Genomic DNA, 22,272 nt, shown 5'->3' on the forward strand with positions numbered 1-22,272 from the left:
GTTATTTTAATGTATATATTCCCTCATAGTAAAATAAAAAGATTTTATAGATATTTCATAACTGCATAAATGGGAGATTCACCTTTAAATTTCAGTAAGTTGTAGACAGTAATTTGCAATTGGTTTTTATTTTTTTAAATTATTTAGCTTTTTGTTCTGCAGCTCCAGTTTGGAACTTCAACAGCTATTTCCCTGCTGGGGTTTAATTTACCCTAGCAACCAGGCGTTGGTTGCCCATCTGGGTCAGTGCCCCCCCAACCCACCCACGTGAAAGCTGGAAGGAGGCAATTAAATAAATCAAGACTCAAGCCGAGAGTAGCAGTCTGAACTAGGGAGTTGAAACCCATATTTGAAGAATTCTTCTGTTCAGACTTCTTTTTTATTCAAATTTACATTTACATTTGCCTTGGATCCATGCTTAGGCTTTACACAAAAGCAAGTTTGAGCACAATCTTGCTGAATTACAGCTTCTGGATCTACATTCATTGATAGGTGCCTATTCTCAAGTGTGAATACACTAGATGTATTACAAAACTCTATAGATGCTGTTTGATATTCATAAACTTAGATATGCAATGAATGCATGTTGGTACATTCTCAAAATGAACTAAATAACAGAAGAATACCATTTTGCAAATAAGAAGTGTGCTTTCAGAAAACGTTACCTCTAGATAATAATAATGATAATGTACCAACACGCATTTCTTTTGTTACGATGTAAATTTCTAGCTTCAGTGCTTCCAACTGGCTGTACTTCATTGGTTTATATATAGGAGCATTTTCTATGATATTTCTCAAGTTCTCTTGCTGTGATGTAGAAGAATCACTCAACATAGAACTTTCATTTGTATTCTTCCTTGGCTTTCTACATTACTATGATTTATATTGCACCTCAATATAGCTATTCTACTTCCTACACAAGAAAAGCTTTCAGAACGTTTACATATAATACACGATTAAAAGAAACACAACCGTAAACGTTACTGCTAAACTGAATTGCAGAACACTGTGTACTGCTGTGATTATAGCAAAAATGTAAATCACGCAGATAGAGCATACAAAATGTATCATGGCAGTACCTGAAAAAGATTTTCCAGACTCGGGCGTGTTTGAAATATCTAGCAGCGATCCAATAGAAAGGGAATGTTCGGCCGAAGGACGTTTTCGAGGAGGAAAAGGTGTGAGATCTGTCTCCCGGGTTAACTGAGCAAGAGTATCTTTAAGACGACGTTTCTTACGATTGCTACTTGGTGTGTTCAAGGTCAGCAGAGAGACAGATTTTTTTAAAGCTGGACTTTCATTCTGCAAAAAGAAGAACCAGTTAAGTCTGTCTTGTTTAACAATATACAACATCTGAACATTAAAAAGGAAAATACCTTTTCAAACAGGTACATTGTTTCTCCTGCTCTGGCATCCATTTGGATACTTCCCCAAAACCACTGTTATGAAGAAAGAAAAAAAAATGATTGCTTTCTAAACAGAGTGAGGGAATTGTAGTGTGTACAATACACTGGAAGAGGCTGCTGCATACCTCTTGCTTCACCACATACAGTTTCTTAGGAGGTTCAAATGGTAACTCTTTTACAGAATTTTCGTCTACCACCAGATGTGTGCATTTTTCATCTCCAACAGATAAAAACTTCCCTCCTAATAAATAGGAAAATTAAAAGGTTTCTTTTTGGGAGACAAAAGCTTCAGAAAAAAATTAGCATTATTAAATGAGCATTATACATTATGTTCTGATTCAACCTCTCTTATACACATCAGCCTGGGAAAAAAATGTGTGTGTGTATATATAAGATAAGATATGGAGACCATCCTAAAACATCTATCATAGGCTCCAAACCCTAATTTCACTTGCAATCCCAAATGCCAGCAAGAGTGCCGACCAGGCTAATTGCCATAGAATAGTATTTAATTGAGAATCAATATAAAATATTTCTACCTTGCATTTCAGTCATTTCTTCCATACTGACTCGGTCTTCATCGGAAAACCCCAGAAAACTTAATATGCAGTCTTGGAATGGAGGAACCTTAAACTGATTTTTGAACTCTTCATTTGTTGCACTGAATTCACTGACAAGACAACCCATAAATAATTAGGAAAACAAATATAGAAAACACAACAATGCTCTGTTGATATGTTCAACACATGTAGATACAGAAGATAATTCTCAGAATAACAAATGAATGTACAAGGTAATCTCTGCAATAGGAATAAATATGGGATTTTTAACACAGGTTTAGGCAATTAAAGCACAAACAGCAAAACCAGCTGCAAGAAATATTAGTATTTTGCTTTATCAATTTATGCAGAAAGAAGAAAATAGGTGATAAGATCAGTGATACAAAATGTAGGTATACATGTGCAAAAAGGTATTCTATTTCCAAGAAAGAGGCATGCATAATTAATTAGAATATTTTTGGTTAAAAAATTTACAAAGTACAAGGACAAAAGAAAAGCCACATTTTGCACTGAAAGGTCATAGAATTTAACAGACAAAACAGGAAATAAAAAAATAAAAGAATGTCTAGTATCTAAACAGAATATTGAAGTTGGTGGGTTCTAGAAGAAGCAAGTCTTGGCATTGTGTATTTTCTGTCCAGCAGACCGAACATTCATGCAAACTACATAAAATGTCAACCCCATAACAGAATTCAAGACATAATTGTCCTGAAATACAAAGAGAAAAAAAAATAAAAAAATAACTTACAGTTCATTCCTTTTCTCCCAAGCTTGGAAAATCCAATCAGCCTTCATTATAGGAGTTCCAAGACTAACTGCAACCTAGACAGAAAAAAAAACACAGAGCAAATCCATTAACCAACAATTAAGTACTAAATATATTTTGAATATTCAGATTTGGACAAAATCCCCCAAAATTGCAGGATACAAAAAGTAAAGTGGTGTATTAATGGGGTTAACCTGTTTTTAACAGTTATTTGTAAATATATTTGCAACTGAAAGCAGTATTTGTCCTTTTCCTATGAACACTGTAGCATGTCAGCTTGCCTTCAGCCAAGACTCCCATTCCCCAGAGTAGTTTCTGCTACATTGATTCAATAGTCAGAACCAGCAATGGTGACCGAGGGACAGACATTTCTTTATTAGCAGTTATATGTAAAAATTCCTTTAAATTCATTGACATTTTGTAACGATTGCTTATTGGACAGGCGCTTAGAATATTTTCTTTCATTATGTAACATTTTTGTTTTTGAGTTCACAACCCCTTTATGGGTAACAAAAAACTAGAATACAATTTATATAGGGAAGGTTTTTTTTAAAGGAGAAGGAAAGCTACGGAGGCATTTTATTGCCAATAGATTAGCTGCAATAGTGCAAGCTAGAATGCTATATTTATTCTGTACAATGTTTAACCATACCTGAGTAAAAAGCTCTAAAAACTCTCTGTTTGTTTAGAATAGGAGCTGCAGTATTAATGTGGTGTGACATCACTTCCTGCCTGAGTCTCTCCCTGCTCTGGGCTCAGATTACAGTAGAGAAGGGAGGAGTGGGGGGAAAGGAGCAAACTGAGCATGCTCTTGCCCAGGGCAATGAGGTTTAAGCTGAAGGCAGGAAGTCTGATACAGAAGCCCATGTGTACACAATAGAAGGAAAGAAATGCAGTATTTCTTTTTACAGGGGACTCAGATCAACATTACTTGGGGGGTTTACTGGTATATTTTGATGGACCTTTCTGATAAGGCTTACTTAGTTTTAACCTTTCCTTCTCCTTTAATAAAACATCTTTCAGATGCTTTAACAATAACATAAATGCAGACTCAAAGGGCATATAACCCATCTGCTAAGTTTCAATTTCAAGTTTAAGACATTTAAACTTTCTTAGAAGCAGTTTCCAGGGTTAGGGCTTCCAGGTTTAGGCACAACAGCTGTACTTGAAAGTTGCTGTAGAAGCAGCAAATGGTTTAAATGAATATGCATAGGAGTTACCCATAGGGAAACTGTACAAGTGAGAAGTTTTCCGTACATATTGGACCGATGACAGGGGGTTCCCACTGTAAAAGCCGACAGCATTTTTAGTTCACCACTGGCCTCTCAATTCAAAAAGAGCTATACATAACCCTGAAAGATGCTGCCAAAATATCAGCATCAGAAATGTGCTTTAACCAAACTGAATTTTACATAATTGGTTTTAAAAATGGTATAAAAAATCTCCACTCCAGAACGTTTTTTTTTCTTCTCATAATGATAAAAGTGTAATGCTAAGCAATTTGCCAAAATATATACATTAAAAAATGTCTATTTTTGTGGTTGAAAGCAGTGTTTATCTCCTTCTGTTACCTGACAAAGGAACAGTAACACCAAAAATTTAAAAACAATGTACTTGCACAACCGGTGTGTTTGCTTCAGAAACATGACTACACCTTATATAAACAAGCTGCTGTGTAACCATGGGGGCAAATAGGGTTAAATGGCACAGGTTACATAGCAGATAGATAAATACTGTAGAAATCAATGGTCTTTTACAAAGCTTAACTGTTTTCGGATATGCAACGGGTGCAGCTTATTTATATAAACTGTATCAGTCTTTCTGAAGCAAAGCACAACTTTTACCAGTGCAGTGCAACAGCACACTATTATAATTATAGGTACGGGATCAGTTATCCAGAAATCCATTATCCAAAAAGTTCTGAATTAAAGAAGCAATTTTTATAAAATAACTGACAAAAAAAAATTCAATTTTAACTCTGTAAAAACATTACCTTTTACTTGATCCCAACCATGATACGATTCATCCTTATTGGATTGGGTTGAGTTTATTTCATGTTTAAATTATTTTAAGTAGCCTTAAGGTATGGAGATCCATTTACAGAAAGATACCATACATGAAAAACCCCAGGGTCCAGAGCATTCTAGATAACAGGTCCCATACCTGTACTTTAAGCGCTTTTATTTTGTTGGTGTTACAGTTCCTATAAAAGTGCAGCAGAATTAATTCTCCCCCTCGTCTATTAATCAGGTGGCTTTTGGCAGAGGAGTCAGAACCAGAAATGCAGAGAATATAAACATCTGTAGTAGATAATGAAAGCAGTATTTTTCTGGCCAACAAATAAAGCCATTAGTTATTAATGTATATTGAAAATTAGAATTATTTGTTTCATTATACAAAAACAGTTTTAGGGTGGAGTCCTTTAAATTCAATTTTATTGCTGGTCAAGATGAGCAGAATACAGTTTGTTTTACACAAAAGCAATAGTTGTATGGATGCCTTTAACGACATTAATAGAACATACATATCTGAAGCCTCATTATTATAACAAGTCTATTCACTGTCTATCCACTGTCACATGCTGTGTAAGCATATTTCTTTTTGAACTATTTGAATGGCTGCCCCTATGCCAATATTGCAGCTTATTTATAATAGCTATATTATTTATACAGGCAGGGCTGCCATCAGAAATCACAGGGGTCCGCACAACAACATTTTCTGAGCCCCCCTTGGTCACCCCTCCCTCACCCATCAGTAAGAAAGACACACTTGATAAAATATTAAGTGCCCCCCTACAAGTTAAAGAACTTTGGCGCCCAATGGGCCTCCCTACAAGTTTTGGTGGCAACTGACCCCCTACAAGTTAAAGAAAAAAAGTTTGTGGCTAGGGCCCCTACAAGTTATAAGAAAAAAAGAACACTGCACTTACTTTAGCCAGGGAGCTCAAGTGCCTTTATCTTCAGTTTCTTGTGCTCTGATTTGCCTGTGAAGTTTAAGTCCCGGTAAAGCCTGATGGTGATTTGATAAACTGGAGGGGCGGTTCAAACTTCACCCATCCAATCCCCATTCTGCTTTACTGGGACTTACACTTCACAGGCAGGCTCCGGAGCTCCAGTCCACCATCCCTTCGAAAGTCTACAGCTCACTGACAGCAGGTGTCCTGCTGTGCAAGTAAATGCAGCTCGGCCAGGCCCCCCTTAACTCCCCAAACCATCAGGGGCCAGGACAGCAGTACTCCCCCCCCCCCCCGATGGCGGACCTGTAGACAGGTATTAATAAATATATGTATGGTATTTTGAAAGCAAACAAATATTTTACTAGTGCAGGGTAACTACATTATATTTAAATGCATATAAAACATTTTGTGCAGTGTTACTGTACAATTTTGGAATTGCATTTAAAGAAGGAGGGAATAAAAAAAAAAAGTCAGAAACAAAAGAACTTACTGCAAAATAAAAATGCAATACAAACCCTAAATTTATCTCCATGAGTTGAATTGGCAATAAGATGGGTAACTTTTGAGCTGAAGTCTTTCCTTATTGTACCTCCCATGTGATGAACCAACGTTACTAGTTTGACCTTAAAAAGAAAATAAAAGAAGCTATCAGAGACTAGCAGAATCTGTTTGTGTTAAATGGAGAGGACACTGATCAAGGATACATAATTTAAACAAAGGTGTATGACAAGGACATTTGAGAATTGTTGAAACAAAGAGAAAGGATGACTGATACAGAAGTAAAATTGCATTTGATCTTTGGATTATAGAACAAATTGCTGCAGCTAGCAAACAACTGGGCTTTAAAAATTGTGATCTTATATTAATACATTATGGCATTTATTCTATGTTTGTGGCAATCTGCTAGCCTCCAAGTCCAATTGCACCATATGAAATTGTGATGGTATGGCTAGGTAAAGCTTGAATCAGAGTACTTTTCTATCAGTTTCAACCAGGCTAAAATTGTTACCAATAATAGCAAATTGTCAAAATGATAATCATGTTATCATCTATTAAATCTTTTTCCACTAGCACGTAGAAAATGCCCCTTCAGAGAGAACACTGCTTTTGCTAAATAGAATAATCATACACAAAAAAAAAGCTGGTGAAAGTAAGAAATAGGCAAAAGCCCGTTGTCCTCCAAGCTATTAAGAAGTAATTCCATGCATGCAAGATTGTAAAACCACAATGCTATGTCGTATGTTATTCTGGGGGTGGAAGGTATACCCTTATGGTTCCTAAAGCTAAATGCAAGAGAAAAGTGTTGCATTTTTAATGCAGAACAAGGTGGGAAAAATAGAATGTTAACACAAGAGAAAAAAAAAACTTTTTAAACAGTATAAAAGTAAAACCAATGTGTACAGTTCCTTACAGAGATTATGGTGCAATAAAGAAATACTTACCAATTCTTCTTTCCTTCTGAAACCAGTGAAGCACAATACTAAATTTAGCATATTTGCACAGTAGAGGGGTCGGGATGTAAAAGGCAAAGGCTAAAGAAAACCCAAAAAAAGAACAGTTAATTACAGCCTCTAAAATAAATAAATAAATAAATAAAATAAGGATTATGTGTAAGCTTTCATATTATGTTTTAGCCTTTAGGGCATTGTTGAGAAGTTTTATTTTAGAAGTTTTAACTATTGTAAGGCTTTAATAGCTGAGGAACACTGGCCTTTTGTAAACAATTGTAAATGGGAGTTTCTGTTCACTTTAAATGGGTGGTTCGCTTCAAGTTAACTTAGTTTAATGTTTAGTTTGTTATAGAGTGGTTAATGCTAAGCTACTATTCAATTGTTCTTCATTTTGTTTTTTTTAAATAGCTTTTAAATTATTTGCCTTTTTCTTCTGACTCTTTCGATCTTTCAAGTGGGTTGTCCCAGACTACATCTAATAACAAATGCTCTGTAAGGCTACAAATGTATAGTTATCACTTTTTATTAATCACCTTTCTATTCAGGTCTCTCTGCAGTATCTAATTCAAATTATTGCATGGTTGCTTCGGTAATTTGGATTGCTGAATTGCAAATTGTAGCGCTCCTGAATAAAAAGCTAAATAACTCAAAAACCACAAAAAATAAAAAATGAATACCAACTGCTAATTGTCTCAGAATATCACCCTCTACATCACACTAAAAGTTAACTCAAAGGTGAAGTGTGTTAAAGTACATGTAAAAGTCCTGTTATACTCTACTCATCCTCATCCCATCCTACCCAAAACATAACATATTGACGACGAGATGGATCGTCTACCTCTGCAGCAGCCTGCACCTTTATTCCAAACCTTGGTGAGCCTAGCATACCTTTTACTGCTTGGATCCATATGTTTGAAAATTACATTATTGCTGCTGACCAAGAGGAGATTTCTGCTGCTAGAAAGCGTGCTTTACTTATTCACTGCCTGGGAGCAGAGGGACAGAGTATATGCTATACATTACCATTACTTGATGATACTTATGAAACTGCTCTAACTGCTATAAAGAACTTTTTCGTGCCAAGAGTAAATGTGGTTGCTGAAAGATATAAATTCGCCAACATGGACAGTGTAATGGCGAATCCACAGAACAGTTTGTAGCAGCTTTGAGAGAGCTTGGTGTTACCTGTGAGTTTGGGAAACAGATGAAATGCTAAGAGACCAAATAGTGGAAAAAACAAACTCACCTCACATTAGAGAGAGACTACTAGCTGTTTCTATCCTACCAAAGGATATTTTCTTGAAATACTTTGCAAAAGATCCTCTTGTTGCACCTGCCCTGAAACTGGTCAGTTCCTTAAAGGATCCAATCCCTGTGCTTGGTTGCTTGCCAGTGACTGTACAATTTGAATCAAATACTGCAAAATGTGACTTCTACATTGTGAATAAGGGTACTGCTATACTTGGAAGGGATCTCTTTGCTGCATTAAACCTACAATTAATTGATGGTCTCATTACTACAGCATCAGTGCAAAGAACTTTGTACACAGATGTAAAACCAGTACCATTTCTGATTCAGCATGGGGAAAACTTGCTATTGATATTGTGGGTCCTTTTACAGATGCTCCTATAGACTGTAGATTTGCTATAACCTTGATAGACTATTACAGTAAATGGCCTGAAATTGCATTTGTCTCTCATATAACATCAGCTACAGTAATAACATTTCTGTCTACAGTCTTCAGCAGAGAAGGTAATCCAAAGGAGTTATTAGACAAAGGACCACAGTTTGTCTCATATGAGTTTGAATCCTTTCTGAGAGAGAGGAATATTGTGCATAGGAAATCATCAGTGTATTACGCACAAGCAAATGGAGAAATTGAGTGATTCAACAGAAGTTTGAAAGAAGCACTACAGACAACAAATCTTACTGGAACTACATAACTACAGAGCAACATGTGATGCAACAACCCAATCATCTCCATCTGAATTATTACATGGCAGACATATGCGCACTAAGTTTCATGTTGCATACATCAAACTTCCACAAAATACTGTGCCTACAAAATCATCTACTGCTGACATTGTGAAACATCAACAAGCCAAATGCAAGGCTTAAACTGACAGAAAAAGTGGTGCCAGAGTAGTACACTTTCAGCCTGGATCTTTAGTCAGAAGAAACCAGGAATACTGAAACAAGGACAATCTAAATTTACTACACCACTTGAAGTGAGACGCCAGCGAGGACCATACACATATGAACTGTCTGATGGACCCATATGGAATGCAAGTTGTCTTGCTCCTTTTAGATATGACTTTGGAGAAGCTCCATTTGATGAAGGACATTTTCCTACTCCTGATATCAACTGCAACAGGCCTGAAGAAAGTGAACCTATAAGGCGTACTGAGAGAATCAGAAAACTACATGTGTGGACCAAGGACTTTGTGATGTGAAGAATGTATAATATTGCTTTAAAATGCATACGGTTTCATTGTTGCTGTTATTATAGTTGTCCAAAAGCTTTCCTACTATAGGGGGAATATGTGGTGTTTATACAAATGGCCTGTAGATGTCAAGGTGCTCAAGACATACTGTGCATACTTCTTGGAGAGCTTAAAAGTGAAAGTTACTGTTGTGTAATGGCTGCATGAGAGCCTGCTAATAAAGCACTGTTATACTCTACTCATCCTCGGCTACCCAAAACATAACAAGTCCCCTATACACCAACATCGCTTAAAAAAGGCGTACTGAGAGAATCAGAAAACTACATGTGTGGACCAAGGACTTTGTGATGTGAAGAATGTATAATATTGCTTTAAAATGCATACGGTTTCATTGTTGCTGTTATTATAGTTGTCCAAAAGCTTTCCTACTATAGGGGGAATATGTGGTGTTTATACAAATGGCCTGTAGATGTCAAGGTGCTCAAGACATACTGTGCATACTTCTTGGAGAGCTTAAAAGTGAAAGTTACTGTTGTGTAATGGCTGCATGAGAGCCTGCTAATAAAGCACTGTTATACTCTACTCATCCTCGGCTACCCAAAACATAACAAGTCCCCTATACACCAACATCGCTTAAAAAAGCACTAAGAAAATTGCTTGTCAGGCAATTGTTGTCTGAAAAGAAAATGTTTTTTAGGCAACTATCAATTGAGAACCGAGTAGTGTTGGAACAAGCGCTTGGCAGACAATTTCAGTGTATGTAGGGGGATGTTTTGGGGCCAGCACACAAGAACATTTGTCCCCTGTAGTTTTTTATTCGCAGCTGCGGGTGACAAATCTCCTTAAAATGTCTTTGCATTGCCAATAATTGAAATCGCTGGTGGTATGCCCAAGATTTCGCTTAATCACCCAAAGTTTTCTCCAGATGCAACTTTGGGAGATTTAGCGATTGCAAATCACACAGCTGCATTAAATTGCTCCCTTCAGCATTTAAATGCGATTGTGCAACTGTATTTACTTGTATGCTGCAATTCACTTTGTCTGCAAGGCCAAGGTATTTTCAGGCATTTTGTTCCATGTACAGAAAGCCATTTCATGCGGGCAACAAAACACGGTGTGCCATTGATCTAAAAAGCCACATTTTACTTGATAGCCAGGTTATTAACATTTTGCAAGGCTATGCTTGGGCGGGTGATTTATAAACATAGGTGTCGTATTGCACATGTGTGGCTGCCAACAGCAAACAGGCAACCAATAAGGCCTTTGCTTGCACTTTCTAAACTTTTAGTAGAATGCTCAAAAGTAATCGGGGACTGGCTGCTGTTGGCAACGGCACTTTCAAATTTGGCACTTATGTAACATAGCCTAATGAAGGTGAAGGGAACCCCCTAGTTAAAAATGGAATATACTTTTCTTTATAATTATCAACATTAACATACCTCTCCTTTCTGTGCACAATAAAATATGATGGGGGGACCAAGCACTCTGCAGTCAGCTTTGTAAAGGAATCGATATGAAGGTTTCTGAAAGTCGGATATGACAAACACTGATTCGAACTCTGGGGTGTCAGCTTCTACAAATTCTTCAACAGAATCTGTTTTGATGCAGGGTACCTTGATTTCCTGTTTTTCGATGACAAAAAAGTTATTGAGTAACTGAATTTTGTTTTAAAACAGTCTAAACCAGGGCTGCCCATCTAGAAGTTTGAAGGTCAAACTTAGTCCTCCAAAGCATTTTATGGCCTCAAGCCTACTCACCATCTCTTTACACAAACTAGGTATATTGGATAATTAGCTAAATGCATGGAAAAATTGGACAGCACTGGTTTACACGGTTACAGATTACAACATTTACAGACGCTTCTTTAAGTTACAAGAAGATATGTGCATCCCTAAGCACCACAGCACTTAAGTGTGAAGTTTTTAATAGAAATATATTTCAAAGTGGCTAATAAGTAAATAAATTGCCCAAGATATATGGCGAGTTTACCCAATTTAGAAGATTTATAGAGACAGAAAATCCTTCACCTTGATAAAAAAAAAAACCATGAATATTTACTTGTTAGAGTTGTTACTTTAGCTCCAGAAAGAAAGCATATCTTAAACACATTAGTGCTTTCATGCAAAGCTCAAACTGGGTTTGAGCTTTGCTGGTTTTCAGCCCATGTGTAACAATCCCAGTGCTTCAAATTTAGACAATGTTAGTTGTGCAAATAAAGTAATTCATGAAGTGCTGCATGCAAGACAATGGTATGAATATATGACCATACCATATTAACAATACTTTTTATAAAGGATTCCCTGGATTTTTCAGGACAGTTTTCCTTTATCTTTATAACTGGAACTTCCAATACTTTTACTGTCTGTGAAAAGGAATATTTAGTTACAATAATGTAGGGGGAAAATTACAAAAAAACAAAAAACAAACAATTTGCTATATTTGTACCTCTAGGGCCTTTATTAACTCTTCATTTCTTCCAGCGTCTTCAACTAAAACCACTCTGGTTTCAATTTGTGGCATTTCTTCTGTATTAAAAAATGGGAGAACATACATAATAAGCACAAAGCCAAGTTTGGTAACCAGTGATTTTGACTAACTTAGGAGCAGACATGCAATATTCTTGGGGAAAAATTCACAAGGAAAGATGTGGGTAGAGATTTGATAATGAAGCCCGATTATTATTTTTTCAGCTTCAAAAACCTGTGAAACGTTTCAACTAAAAAGTTGAGAAAAGTTGAGCTCACTTCCGAAGAAATCAAAAGAGCTGAAATATGGCGCCCACAAGCTCCGTGGGTGCCATCTTTTGGCTCTTCGAATTTCTTTAGAAGTGAGCGCCATACTGGCGCATTCGCAGTTGGAGCAGTGTTCCTGTTCTTAGCAACTGCTCATGTAGGGTACTGGGTAGGGGTTTGTTAGTGGGGGGTTGAGTTCTCCTTTAGCTAACTATACATGTGGATTGTCACATTCTATTGATGAGGCAGTTAATCCAAACTACTGGAACTGCAGGGAGTAAAGTGGAGCTACAGCTTAGGGCTCATTTACACCTGCAAGCACAGTGGCAGTAAGTTGCACACTGCTGTAATTGACGCACATCGCTGCAAGAACATTGACGCTAAGACCTGGTCAAGAGGTGGAGGTAGCACCAGAGTTACCACAGCAGGCTGCACCCCTCAGAGTGCTCCAAAAGAATAGGATGCACACACCATTCACACGCTGAACTGTGGAAATGATGGCCGACTGTGCCCAATTTTCAACAAAGCACAAGTAAACTCTGCACAGAGAAGTTATAATCCATTGTTGAATTATGTGACTGGCTTCGTACTCTTAAAAGCAGTGTCAGACAAAAAACAATTGTTGCAAAAGCAGAAGAAAATGTTCTTTACCGTCAATATCTGCAGAGCCAGCAAACAGGTTATCTTTGGAGGTCTCTGTGATTTTAGAGTCAAACACGGAGGAGTCTGCTAGGAGACTCTTTCCTGCGATCTGTGCCAGCATGCTGTTGTCGCCCATTATACTATGTTAACTCTGTGTGCAAAGCAAAAAAATAACACACATTAAAGCTTTCCAGTCAAGTTACCACTAAACCACCCACAGAAAGAAATACAAAACAAAAAAAAAAAAAGTGTTGCCAAGCTTCAAGCGAATCATTGCAAAAATTCCTACAATGAGAAAGTTAAAACATTAGCCGCAACTAACTGCAACTAGATAACAATCGTTTTTTTTTTTTTATCATCCTTATGAAGTACTACAGTGGAAACAAAGTTGAATAAGTACTTTATTGCCTGTTGCTTTATAGATCTCCAAGCTACTATGAACACATTACTTACTGATTGGCTTGCAGGTATTTTTAGACGCTCCTAAACAGCAGTCTATTGGTTGTGGGCCACAATCTTCCATTTAAACTTTACATGAAGCCTAAAAAGGGGCATGGCCTAAAAATATGGGAACTGGTATGATGTTAGGTGAATAGCAAGCCAAACTGCATTGATATGGATTTTTTTTTGGATATTCTAGTTGTTGTTTCCCTCTGGTCGCTGTGTTTTGTTAACAATATGGCACATTGTACTTTAGAACGTATTGTTTAGAATATGTGTACAATGCACTCCAATTTATGTATATTGTTAGCGTTTCACAGTAGGAAATTTAGTGGAGCTAACCCAGCTCCACCAAGCAGCTGGCTGCCTATCTACAAATAGGGATTAGATGGCAACTGAGAGGCATCATCTCTCATAAACAGCCTGTAAAAAGGCCAGGAGAAAAACAAGCAGAAACAGCAAATAATATTCTTGAGAGTAAGGTCAACACAAACCTAAAACTGGTCACTCATAGATGATCAGTAATACACTGAATAAAACCAACACCAAAGGAAACTATTAATCAATGGAAAAAGTGTTTTTAACATCTTTTATCCTTACGAAGAGATGCACAAATGTTATTAAAACAAGCATTTTAATTTGCTGTGTCCCTCCACTCCTGATCATTGCTTACCGATACAAGTATGGGACCTGTTATCCAGAATACTTGAGACAGATAAGGTATATGTTTTATTATGACACAGGTTTGTATATTTTATATACTGTCATAATAAAGATATTTGTAATTTAATACTATACTTGAGAACGTGGGACTAATTTTTATGCTTGTATATTGAACCCTATGCTTACTAGTGATTACTTGCACTTTTTACAATAGCAAAATATCCCTCAGCAATTAAAGGGGTTGTTTACCTTCAAACAACTAGTTGTTTTCAGATAGCTCACCTTAATAGTGACTTTTTCCAAATACATTCTATTTTCTATGTGTCACCGTTTTACTAATATTGAATTGTAAAGTAATTTTTCATCTTCTAAAGCAGCTCTGGAAGAAGGGGGGTCACCGACCCTTTAAACTGTTCAAAATGGATACATTTAGTTGATACATTTCTTATCTTTGTCCCTGCAGAGCAGATTCACTGGGTTTCATTACAGGCAGCTGTTGGAATTGATACAATAGTTGCTAATACTCCAGAGATGCTGCTGAGAAATTGATCAACAAAATGTTGCATATTGTAACAGTTTAGAGTCTGCACCTGAATTACTGAGCTGCCTGACCGAAACACCAGAGACAGGAACATTCAACTTTAAACTTAGATTTTGTTAACAGTAACAAATAAATAATGGGAAGTAATTGAAAAAAGTATTTCTGGGGAACAATCTGAAAACAAATTAACTGAAAAAAGGGTCTGGAAGGTGAACAACCCCTTTATTATTGTTTTTGTGGCTTCTAGAATTTTTAGAATTTGTCAGTAATACATTAGCCTCTTCTCCTCCCAAAAGAAAAAAAAATATTATTGTTTGCCAACATGTAATTACATGGTTTGTGGTGGGTTGCTTTGTTATAATTTAACAGATAGAGATGCTTTAAACTGTAACTGGTTTTACAAAAGAGACTTTTACAACACAAACTAGTAAATCACAAAACTTGTTTTTCACCAGGTGTCTTATACATTCTTTTATGACAAATTCTTACAAATATGACACTACACAGAGACTGCAGTCAGAAGCACTAATGGGAGAGGCAATACAATGAGGCAATTATAAAATGCAGCCATTCTATGTACCGCGTGTTCAAACTTACAATCACTGAAATATTTTAACTGACAGAAAATGTGCAGGGGCATTGTTCTCACAATTGTAATCCATAAAAATCAATCAGAATATCTAAGGCACAGTAATTGCTTATTTTAATTTCTCTCAACATGTTTCCGATACAGGTAAGGGACTTCTTATGCAGAATTCTCGGGAACTGGTGTTTTCTGGATAAGGGAACTTTCAGTAATTTGGATCTAAATACAACTAATCTACTACTACTACACTACTACTCGTTTAAACATTAAATAAACCTAAAGGGGTAGTTTTTTCTCCAATAAGGATTATTTATATCTTAGTTTGGTTCAAGTACAAGGTATTGTTTTATTATTACAGAGACAAAAGAAAAATAATTTTTAACAGTTTGGATTATGTGGCTAAAATGTAGTCTATGGGAGATGGCCTTTCCGTAATTTGGAGCTTTCTGGATAACAACTACATTTATATCTTAGTTTGGATCAAATATAAGGTACTGCTTTATTAGAGAGACAAAAGAAAATAACTTTTAACAATTTGGATTATGTGGATAAAATGTAGTCTATGGGAGACAGCCTTTTCGCAACTTGGAGCTTTCTTGTAACAACTACACAAACAAAAAAAAAAAAAAAAAAAAAAAAAAAAATTATATATATATATATATATATATATATATATATATATATATATATATATATATATATATATATATATATATATATATATATATGATTTATTGTGAAAAAGTTAATCCTTTATTTGATCAAATAAAGGATTAACTTTTTCACAATAAATCCTGGTGTGCAGCAGCATTTTTCTTGAGTGAATATTGCATCCCTGTATTGCACCCAGGTATGTAACTCCTTATGTGACACACAAAAACATATACACAAACACAGTGAAACATATATATCTCCCTCTGATTCTCATTACATAGTTACCAAAATATTGTATTCATTTGAGTTAAATTTCAAGAAAGAATGTGATCCTACAGGTTGTTGGACTAAAACTCCCTGAAACAAATTGGCTTCTAGTGGCAAAACAGTAGGAAGGACAGAACATGGAGAACTATGGTGTAGATTGGGGTCCCCAACCTTTTTTACCCATGAGCCACACTCAGGTATAAAATAGTGTTGGGGAGGAACACAAGCATGCAAAAAGTTTCCGGGGCTTCCAAATAAGGGCTGTGATTGGTTATTGATAGCCCCTAAGTGGACTTGCAGCCAACAGGAGGATATGTTTTGCAGTATACATATTTTGTATGCAACTAAAGCTTGCCTTTAAGCCAGAAATTCAAAAAGAAGCACCTGCTTGGAGGCCACTGGGAGCAACATCCGAGGGGTTGAAGAGCAACCTGTTACTGGTTGGGGATCACTGGTGTAAATGATGGAAGCACCAAGACAAGCAGTGCCAAAACGTACCTGTTTATGTGTGCAGCCCACACTATTGGGAGGGTCATAGAATGAATAAACTAACATCCAGGTAACTAGACAAGTATTCACACAGGTGCTACCCAGACAAACACCCATACTGCATAGAAATAATGTGCCCCTCAGGGCCTGGCACCTGAGTCTTCCTCAGTAGGCCCCTCCCTCGGCTGTAGCCCACATTCACTCAGACACTACTAACAAGCCGGCATGTTCCTACTTCTCCAGCTGTTGCTGAACTATACACCTCAACATCCCCTGACAGCGGCTTCCGGTAGAACCGGAGATGTGCCGATTACCAGCAGCACCGAGAGCAATGGGCGCCATGTAAAAGCCGAGCTATTGACACAGGTGTGTATCTGCCTAAATGTCATTACCGGTCCGCAGGACTGAAGAGAAGCAGGTAGCAGCAGTAGCGAGCTCAATGGAGGAAATGCAGGTATACGGGGAGGCACGCAATACAAGAGCCGCCTCACTACATAGAACTCATTCTCCTCCAGCACAAGCAGCCATCAACCAGATTCAAACTCTCGAGCCTAATCATAAGGCCGCTTCTGATTGGGCGCACGCAAAGCATATGATAGAACACCCCCTATTGGCTGGCGGAGACGCGCTTGCTAACAGTCATTTCTCACGTGTCTTCGGATTGGCTAACTCGATCCCACCTGGCCTCTAAGGGATAACGTCAAGCAAACGCTCATTGGTAGTCCGCAAATTTGAACGATTGGTTAATAAGTGGCGGAAGAAAGGCTGCGGTCTATTGGCTGATGTCACGCCGAAACTGTTTCTCTTTGTATTGGATTGTTTATCTTTCTGCCCTTTCATTCCTCGGTGCTAGAGAGCGCTCTCTGCAAATGAGCCGTGGACTGAGCTGTTTTCGTGTGTAATGTTTGTGTTGGTGTTAATTCAAAACAAAGGAGAGTTGAAGTTTTTTTTGAAGAATATTCGCTGCGAGCCGAACTTTGTACTTCATTTGTAGCCGATTTTTAAAAGTCCTTTTTTTCCCACTTTCCAGGCATTTCCTGGGGGATTTATTGAGGCAGAATCATTAATTTGACTGGAAATCTATAAGGGCCCGCCTTTTCCACCGCTAATTAACAAAGAGTAGTAGCCTGGCCCTTACACACTTGCTACATCATGTGTTTTAGGATTTTACAAAACATTCCTGTCTTTCAGGAAAGTGTAAACTAACTAATATTTATCCAGGTCCACCATCAGTAGTCATTGAACATCATACTACTTAGTAGGCAGGGCCCTCCCCTCAAGGAGTTACCCCAATTTAAATAAAATGCCTCTTGCACGTGTTACATATATTCGCCCATGCCCCAATTCTACCAAAATCTCACCCGTGATCTGCCCAAACTAGGGTTGCCACCTTTTTAGAATAAAAATGCTGGCTGTCCAATATATTTCTCTTTTTTTACCTATTAATAACACTGGGATCAACTATCATTTTTACCGGCCAGGTGGCAACCCTAGTCCAAACTCTAGCCAATCTCGCAAGTGCGTTTCCTTTTGTGACTTGCGAATAGGGTTGCCACCTTTTCTGGAAAAAAATACCAGCCTTCCTATATATATTTTTTTTTTTTCCCTTTTAATAACATTGGGGATCAACCATCGTTTTTACCGGCCAGGCCGGTAAAGTACAGGCCAGGTGGCAACCCTACTTGCGAATCATACCTGTGAGTCTCTTGGGTCCCAAAAAGTGGTATACCAACAATACAGAAGACCCTGCTGCCTTGGGGAGCTTGGAGGACAGGGGGTCCAGACTGTGGGTTCTGCTGTATTGCAGTTCCCATCACTGATGCTAGTTTGGCACCTGCTTCAAGTAAGCAAGCAGCAGCCAGCTGACTGTGGTTTGGGAATTGGCCTATAAGTGCCAGGCCCCAGTGATGAGTTTTTTTTTGCAGGGGGACAGGGTTGATTGTAGTTATGCTACTGGGCCAAACTCTGCCATGTGGCCCCTAGCTCCTCCCTGAAGGGGTGACAGGATGCAGGGCTATGATTGGTGAGCTGGAATTTGCCCTGTCCAGATCATATTAGCATTGTTTTATTTTGTCCATATTTCAAAAATTGGACAGCAGGACTGTATACTACCACTTAAGAGAATAATAGTGAATACTTAAAGGGGATGTAAAGGCAAACAAATTAAACCTGATTGTATGCAGTAAAATTCCTCCTTCATTTTATTTGCTACAGATAGGAAACTAGGCAGTCCCTAACTGCTCTGCAGGGAAACTGATCATACTTTCAAATGGCAGGGGGGAGCTCCCCCCCCCACCTTACTTCCAAGAACTCAAGCAGCTTTGCTTGTGAAAATAGTCATGGTGACACTAAAGGGATTGTTGAACATGCAAGCCCTCTTATTTGGGTCAGGGAAATTGTGGAGATAGATTTATTAGAGACAAAATGGATATATACATTTTTTTATTTTTACCACTGTTTGTTCATTTTATATTTAAACAATAAATTGACACACAAATATACTGTATTGTTACATTAGTGTGAATTTAAGTTTCTACAAATAACATAAAGTGCCTTTGTTTCCACGTGTAAAGTGAGTGTTTGTAATTATAATTGATGATGGATTGCAAAATTCACTTTATTGGTTAAGTAGTAGGCCATAACCCAGTAGTTCTTACTAAATATAACCAGTTCCATGGATTAACATGGAAGTTAGATATATTTGTGTGGGTAAAGATCCAATGAATCTATAGTCTATCCAGGGATTTTATATTTCTAGAAGCAATTAAAGTTTTTTTTCAGAGTTACACTGACTAATTTCTTACTTGCAAGAATCCAGCCAGGCATAATATATGTTTATAGAAGAAGGCCTCCAGGACCTCAATAGGGGTTGCCTAGCTGCTAGGATAATGCAGTTTTTAACCAGTTCCATGGATTAACATGGAAGTTAGATATATTTGTGTGGGTAAAGATCCAATGAATCTATAGTCTATCCAGGGATTTTATATTTCTAGAAGCAATTAAAGTTTTTTTTCAGAGTTACACTGACTAATTTCTTACTTGCAAGAATCCAGCCAGGCATAATATATGTTTATAGAAGAAGGCCTCCAGGACCTCAATAGGGGTTGCCTAGCTGCTAGGATAATGCAGTTTTTTAAGCTCCTTTGTAGTCGGTTGTTCCTTTTACATAGTTACATAGTTAAATCGGGTTGAAAAAAGACAAAGTCCATCAAGTTCAACTCCTCCAAATGAAAACCCAGCATCCATACACACACCCCTCCATACTTTCACATAAATTATATATACCCATATCTATACTAACTATAGAATTTAAAATTACAAAAGCCTTTGATATTATGTCTATCCAAGAAATCATCCAAGCTCCTCTTAAAGGCATTAATAGAGTCAGCCATCACATCATCACCTGGCAGTACATTCCACAACTTCACTGTCCTGACTGTGAAGAACCACCTATGTTGCTTCAAATGAAAGTTCTTTTCTTCTAGTCTGAAGGGGTGGCCTCTGGTACGGTGATCCTCTTTGTGGGTAAAAAGGCCCCCTGCTATTTGTCTATTATGTCCTCTAATGTACTTGTAAAGTGTAATCATGTCCCCTCACAAGCGCCTTTTTTCCAGAGAAAACAACCCCAACCTTGACAGTCTACCCTCATAATTTAAGTCTTCCATCCCTCTAACCAGTTTAGTTGCACGTCTCTGCACTCTCTCCATCTCATTTATATCCCTCTTAAGGACTGGAGTCCAAAATTGCTCTGCATACTCCAGATGAGGCCTATAGTTTTGAGGCTGAGAACAGGATCCCTTTTTGAATAGAGGCACCACATTAGCAATTCGCCAGTCACTCGGCACCATGCCAGACCTCAAAGAATCCTGAAAAATTAAGTAATTATTATGTAGAACTGAATAGATCAAGTTGTAAACACTTATCCAGAATCCAGGGGCTCATGGACATGTCAGTCATATATATATATAATGTGTGTGTGGCATATTGTACCAAAATGGAGTAACTGAAGTGCACAAAAGTGTTCCCCTATGGCAGGTGATAGTTGTCATCTTCTACCTGACAGCATTGAAGCTACTGTATCCAATGTCCTGTCTATCCTCCATTGAAATATACAGCCCACAACACCCTGGGCAAATACTGGGACACATATATAATAGGAGTTACTACGGTTTGGGGCAGGGCTGGTCCTATCAAATGCCAAGCCCTATTGGGAATTCTTCTTTCTGCCTACTGACACACCAAGTATATACTGTAGGAAAAAAGGTTATACAGGCCCAAGAGAGGGAGGAAATAGGGGTTACATAGAGCACAAAAGAGAGGGAGGAAATGGAGCACATGGCAAGAGAGAGAGAGAGCAAGAAAATAGGGGTACACAACACAAAAGAAAAGGAGGATGCAAAGGTTACAAAAGAGATGGAGGAAATAGGGGCACATAGGGGAAGAGAGGGATGATATGGGGGTACACAGAGCATGAGGGGGGAAGAAATAATGGCACACAGGGACAAGCAAGAGGGAGGAAATAGGGGCACACAGGAAAGGAGAGAGGGAGGAAATAAGGGCACACAGAGCATGAGGGAGGGGTAAGAAATAATGGAGAGAGGGAGGAAATAGGGGCACATAGGGAAGGAGAGAGGGAGGAAGGAAATAGGGCCACACAGAGCATGAGGGAGGGGGATGAAATAATGGCACACAGGGACAGGAGAGAGGGAGGAAATAGGTGCACACAGAGCATGAGGGAGGAAAAGGGGCACAAAAGGCAAGAGAGAAAGGGAGTAAATAGGGGCACACGGGGGCAAAAGAGAGAGAGGGGTGAAATAATGGCACGGGCAAGAGAGGGAGGAAATATGGGCACAAAGAGCAGGAGACAGGGTGGAAATAGAGGCATACAGACTCAGCAAAGGCAGGAAGGAAATAGAGGCACGAGAGAAAGGGAGATGTAGGGGCACACAAGGCACCATACAGGACGGAAATAGGAGAGTCGACTGGGCCGAACAAGGTTGGGCAAACTGGGCCGATTCGGGTTCTGGGCGGGCTTGGTCCATGAGGTTGGGGGGGGGGGCAGGCTGGACCTATTAGGATTGTTGGGCAGGCTGAGTCTATCAGGGTTGGCAGTGGGCAGGGCATATCAGAGTTGGGGGGCGGGGCGGGCAGATTTATGTGCTGGTGGCATTCTTATCTGTGCTGCCCCCTGGTGCTGGCCCCAATTTGGTCCAATAGGTCCAAGGCCAAGCCTGGTGTGGGGAGAGATTAAGGCATATTTTACTGTAAGTAAATTCTAAAGGGGCGAAAGTATTTTTTAACCAAGGGCCAATGGAGTGATTTCAGTGTGTTTTAACTGTCCACAGTAGGCTTTGGCTAAATATGGCTACATTAAGTTATTTTATTAGTCCACCTATGGGGGATTAAACTTGTAGAGGGGTAGGTTGAACTAGTTGTGCTTTTAAATATTTCCACTATATTTTGCACTATTTTGCACTTTTGACAGCAGTGCTTTTCAAAACCCAGAAAGCAAGATCAAGAGATATGATATAAATCTACCCCCATTCCTCCAGCATTTTGCTTACGTTTGTTGTTCAAGTAGTCCTTTCTTAGGCAAAGCTAGCAGTGGTCACATAACAGTTAAAAGACAACCTAGAATACAAGACACTGCAATAGTTGTGTTTATTTTGAGCCA

At 38.2% G+C, this 22,272-nt stretch overlaps 1 protein-coding gene across 6 annotated transcripts in view; it reads right to left on the minus strand.

The window, feature by feature from the left end:
* The window catches only part of ect2.L (epithelial cell transforming 2 L homeolog), a 37,062-nt gene extending 19,856 nt beyond the window's left edge, over positions 1-17,206 (minus strand). Inside the window, 12 exon segments of one of the 6 annotated variants that reach the window (NM_001090938.1) lie at positions 1,080-1,302; positions 1,377-1,439; positions 1,532-1,647; positions 1,946-2,076; positions 2,715-2,788; positions 6,204-6,311; positions 7,131-7,220; positions 11,023-11,205; positions 11,853-11,945; positions 12,029-12,108; positions 12,967-13,108; positions 16,991-17,134. In NM_001090938.1, the coding sequence (NP_001084407.1) occupies positions 1,080-1,302; positions 1,377-1,439; positions 1,532-1,647; positions 1,946-2,076; positions 2,715-2,788; positions 6,204-6,311; positions 7,131-7,220; positions 11,023-11,205; positions 11,853-11,945; positions 12,029-12,108; positions 12,967-13,093 (1,288 nt within the window). In that variant the 5' untranslated portion in view covers positions 13,094-13,108; positions 16,991-17,134. 6 annotated transcript variants of the gene reach the window in all.
* Positions 17,207-22,272: the final 5,066 nt, after the last annotated feature.

This window comes from Xenopus laevis, chromosome 5L (assembly GCF_017654675.1).
Source record: "Xenopus laevis strain J_2021 chromosome 5L, Xenopus_laevis_v10.1, whole genome shotgun sequence".
In the NCBI taxonomy this organism is placed as follows: Eukaryota; Metazoa; Chordata; class Amphibia; order Anura; family Pipidae; genus Xenopus; species Xenopus laevis.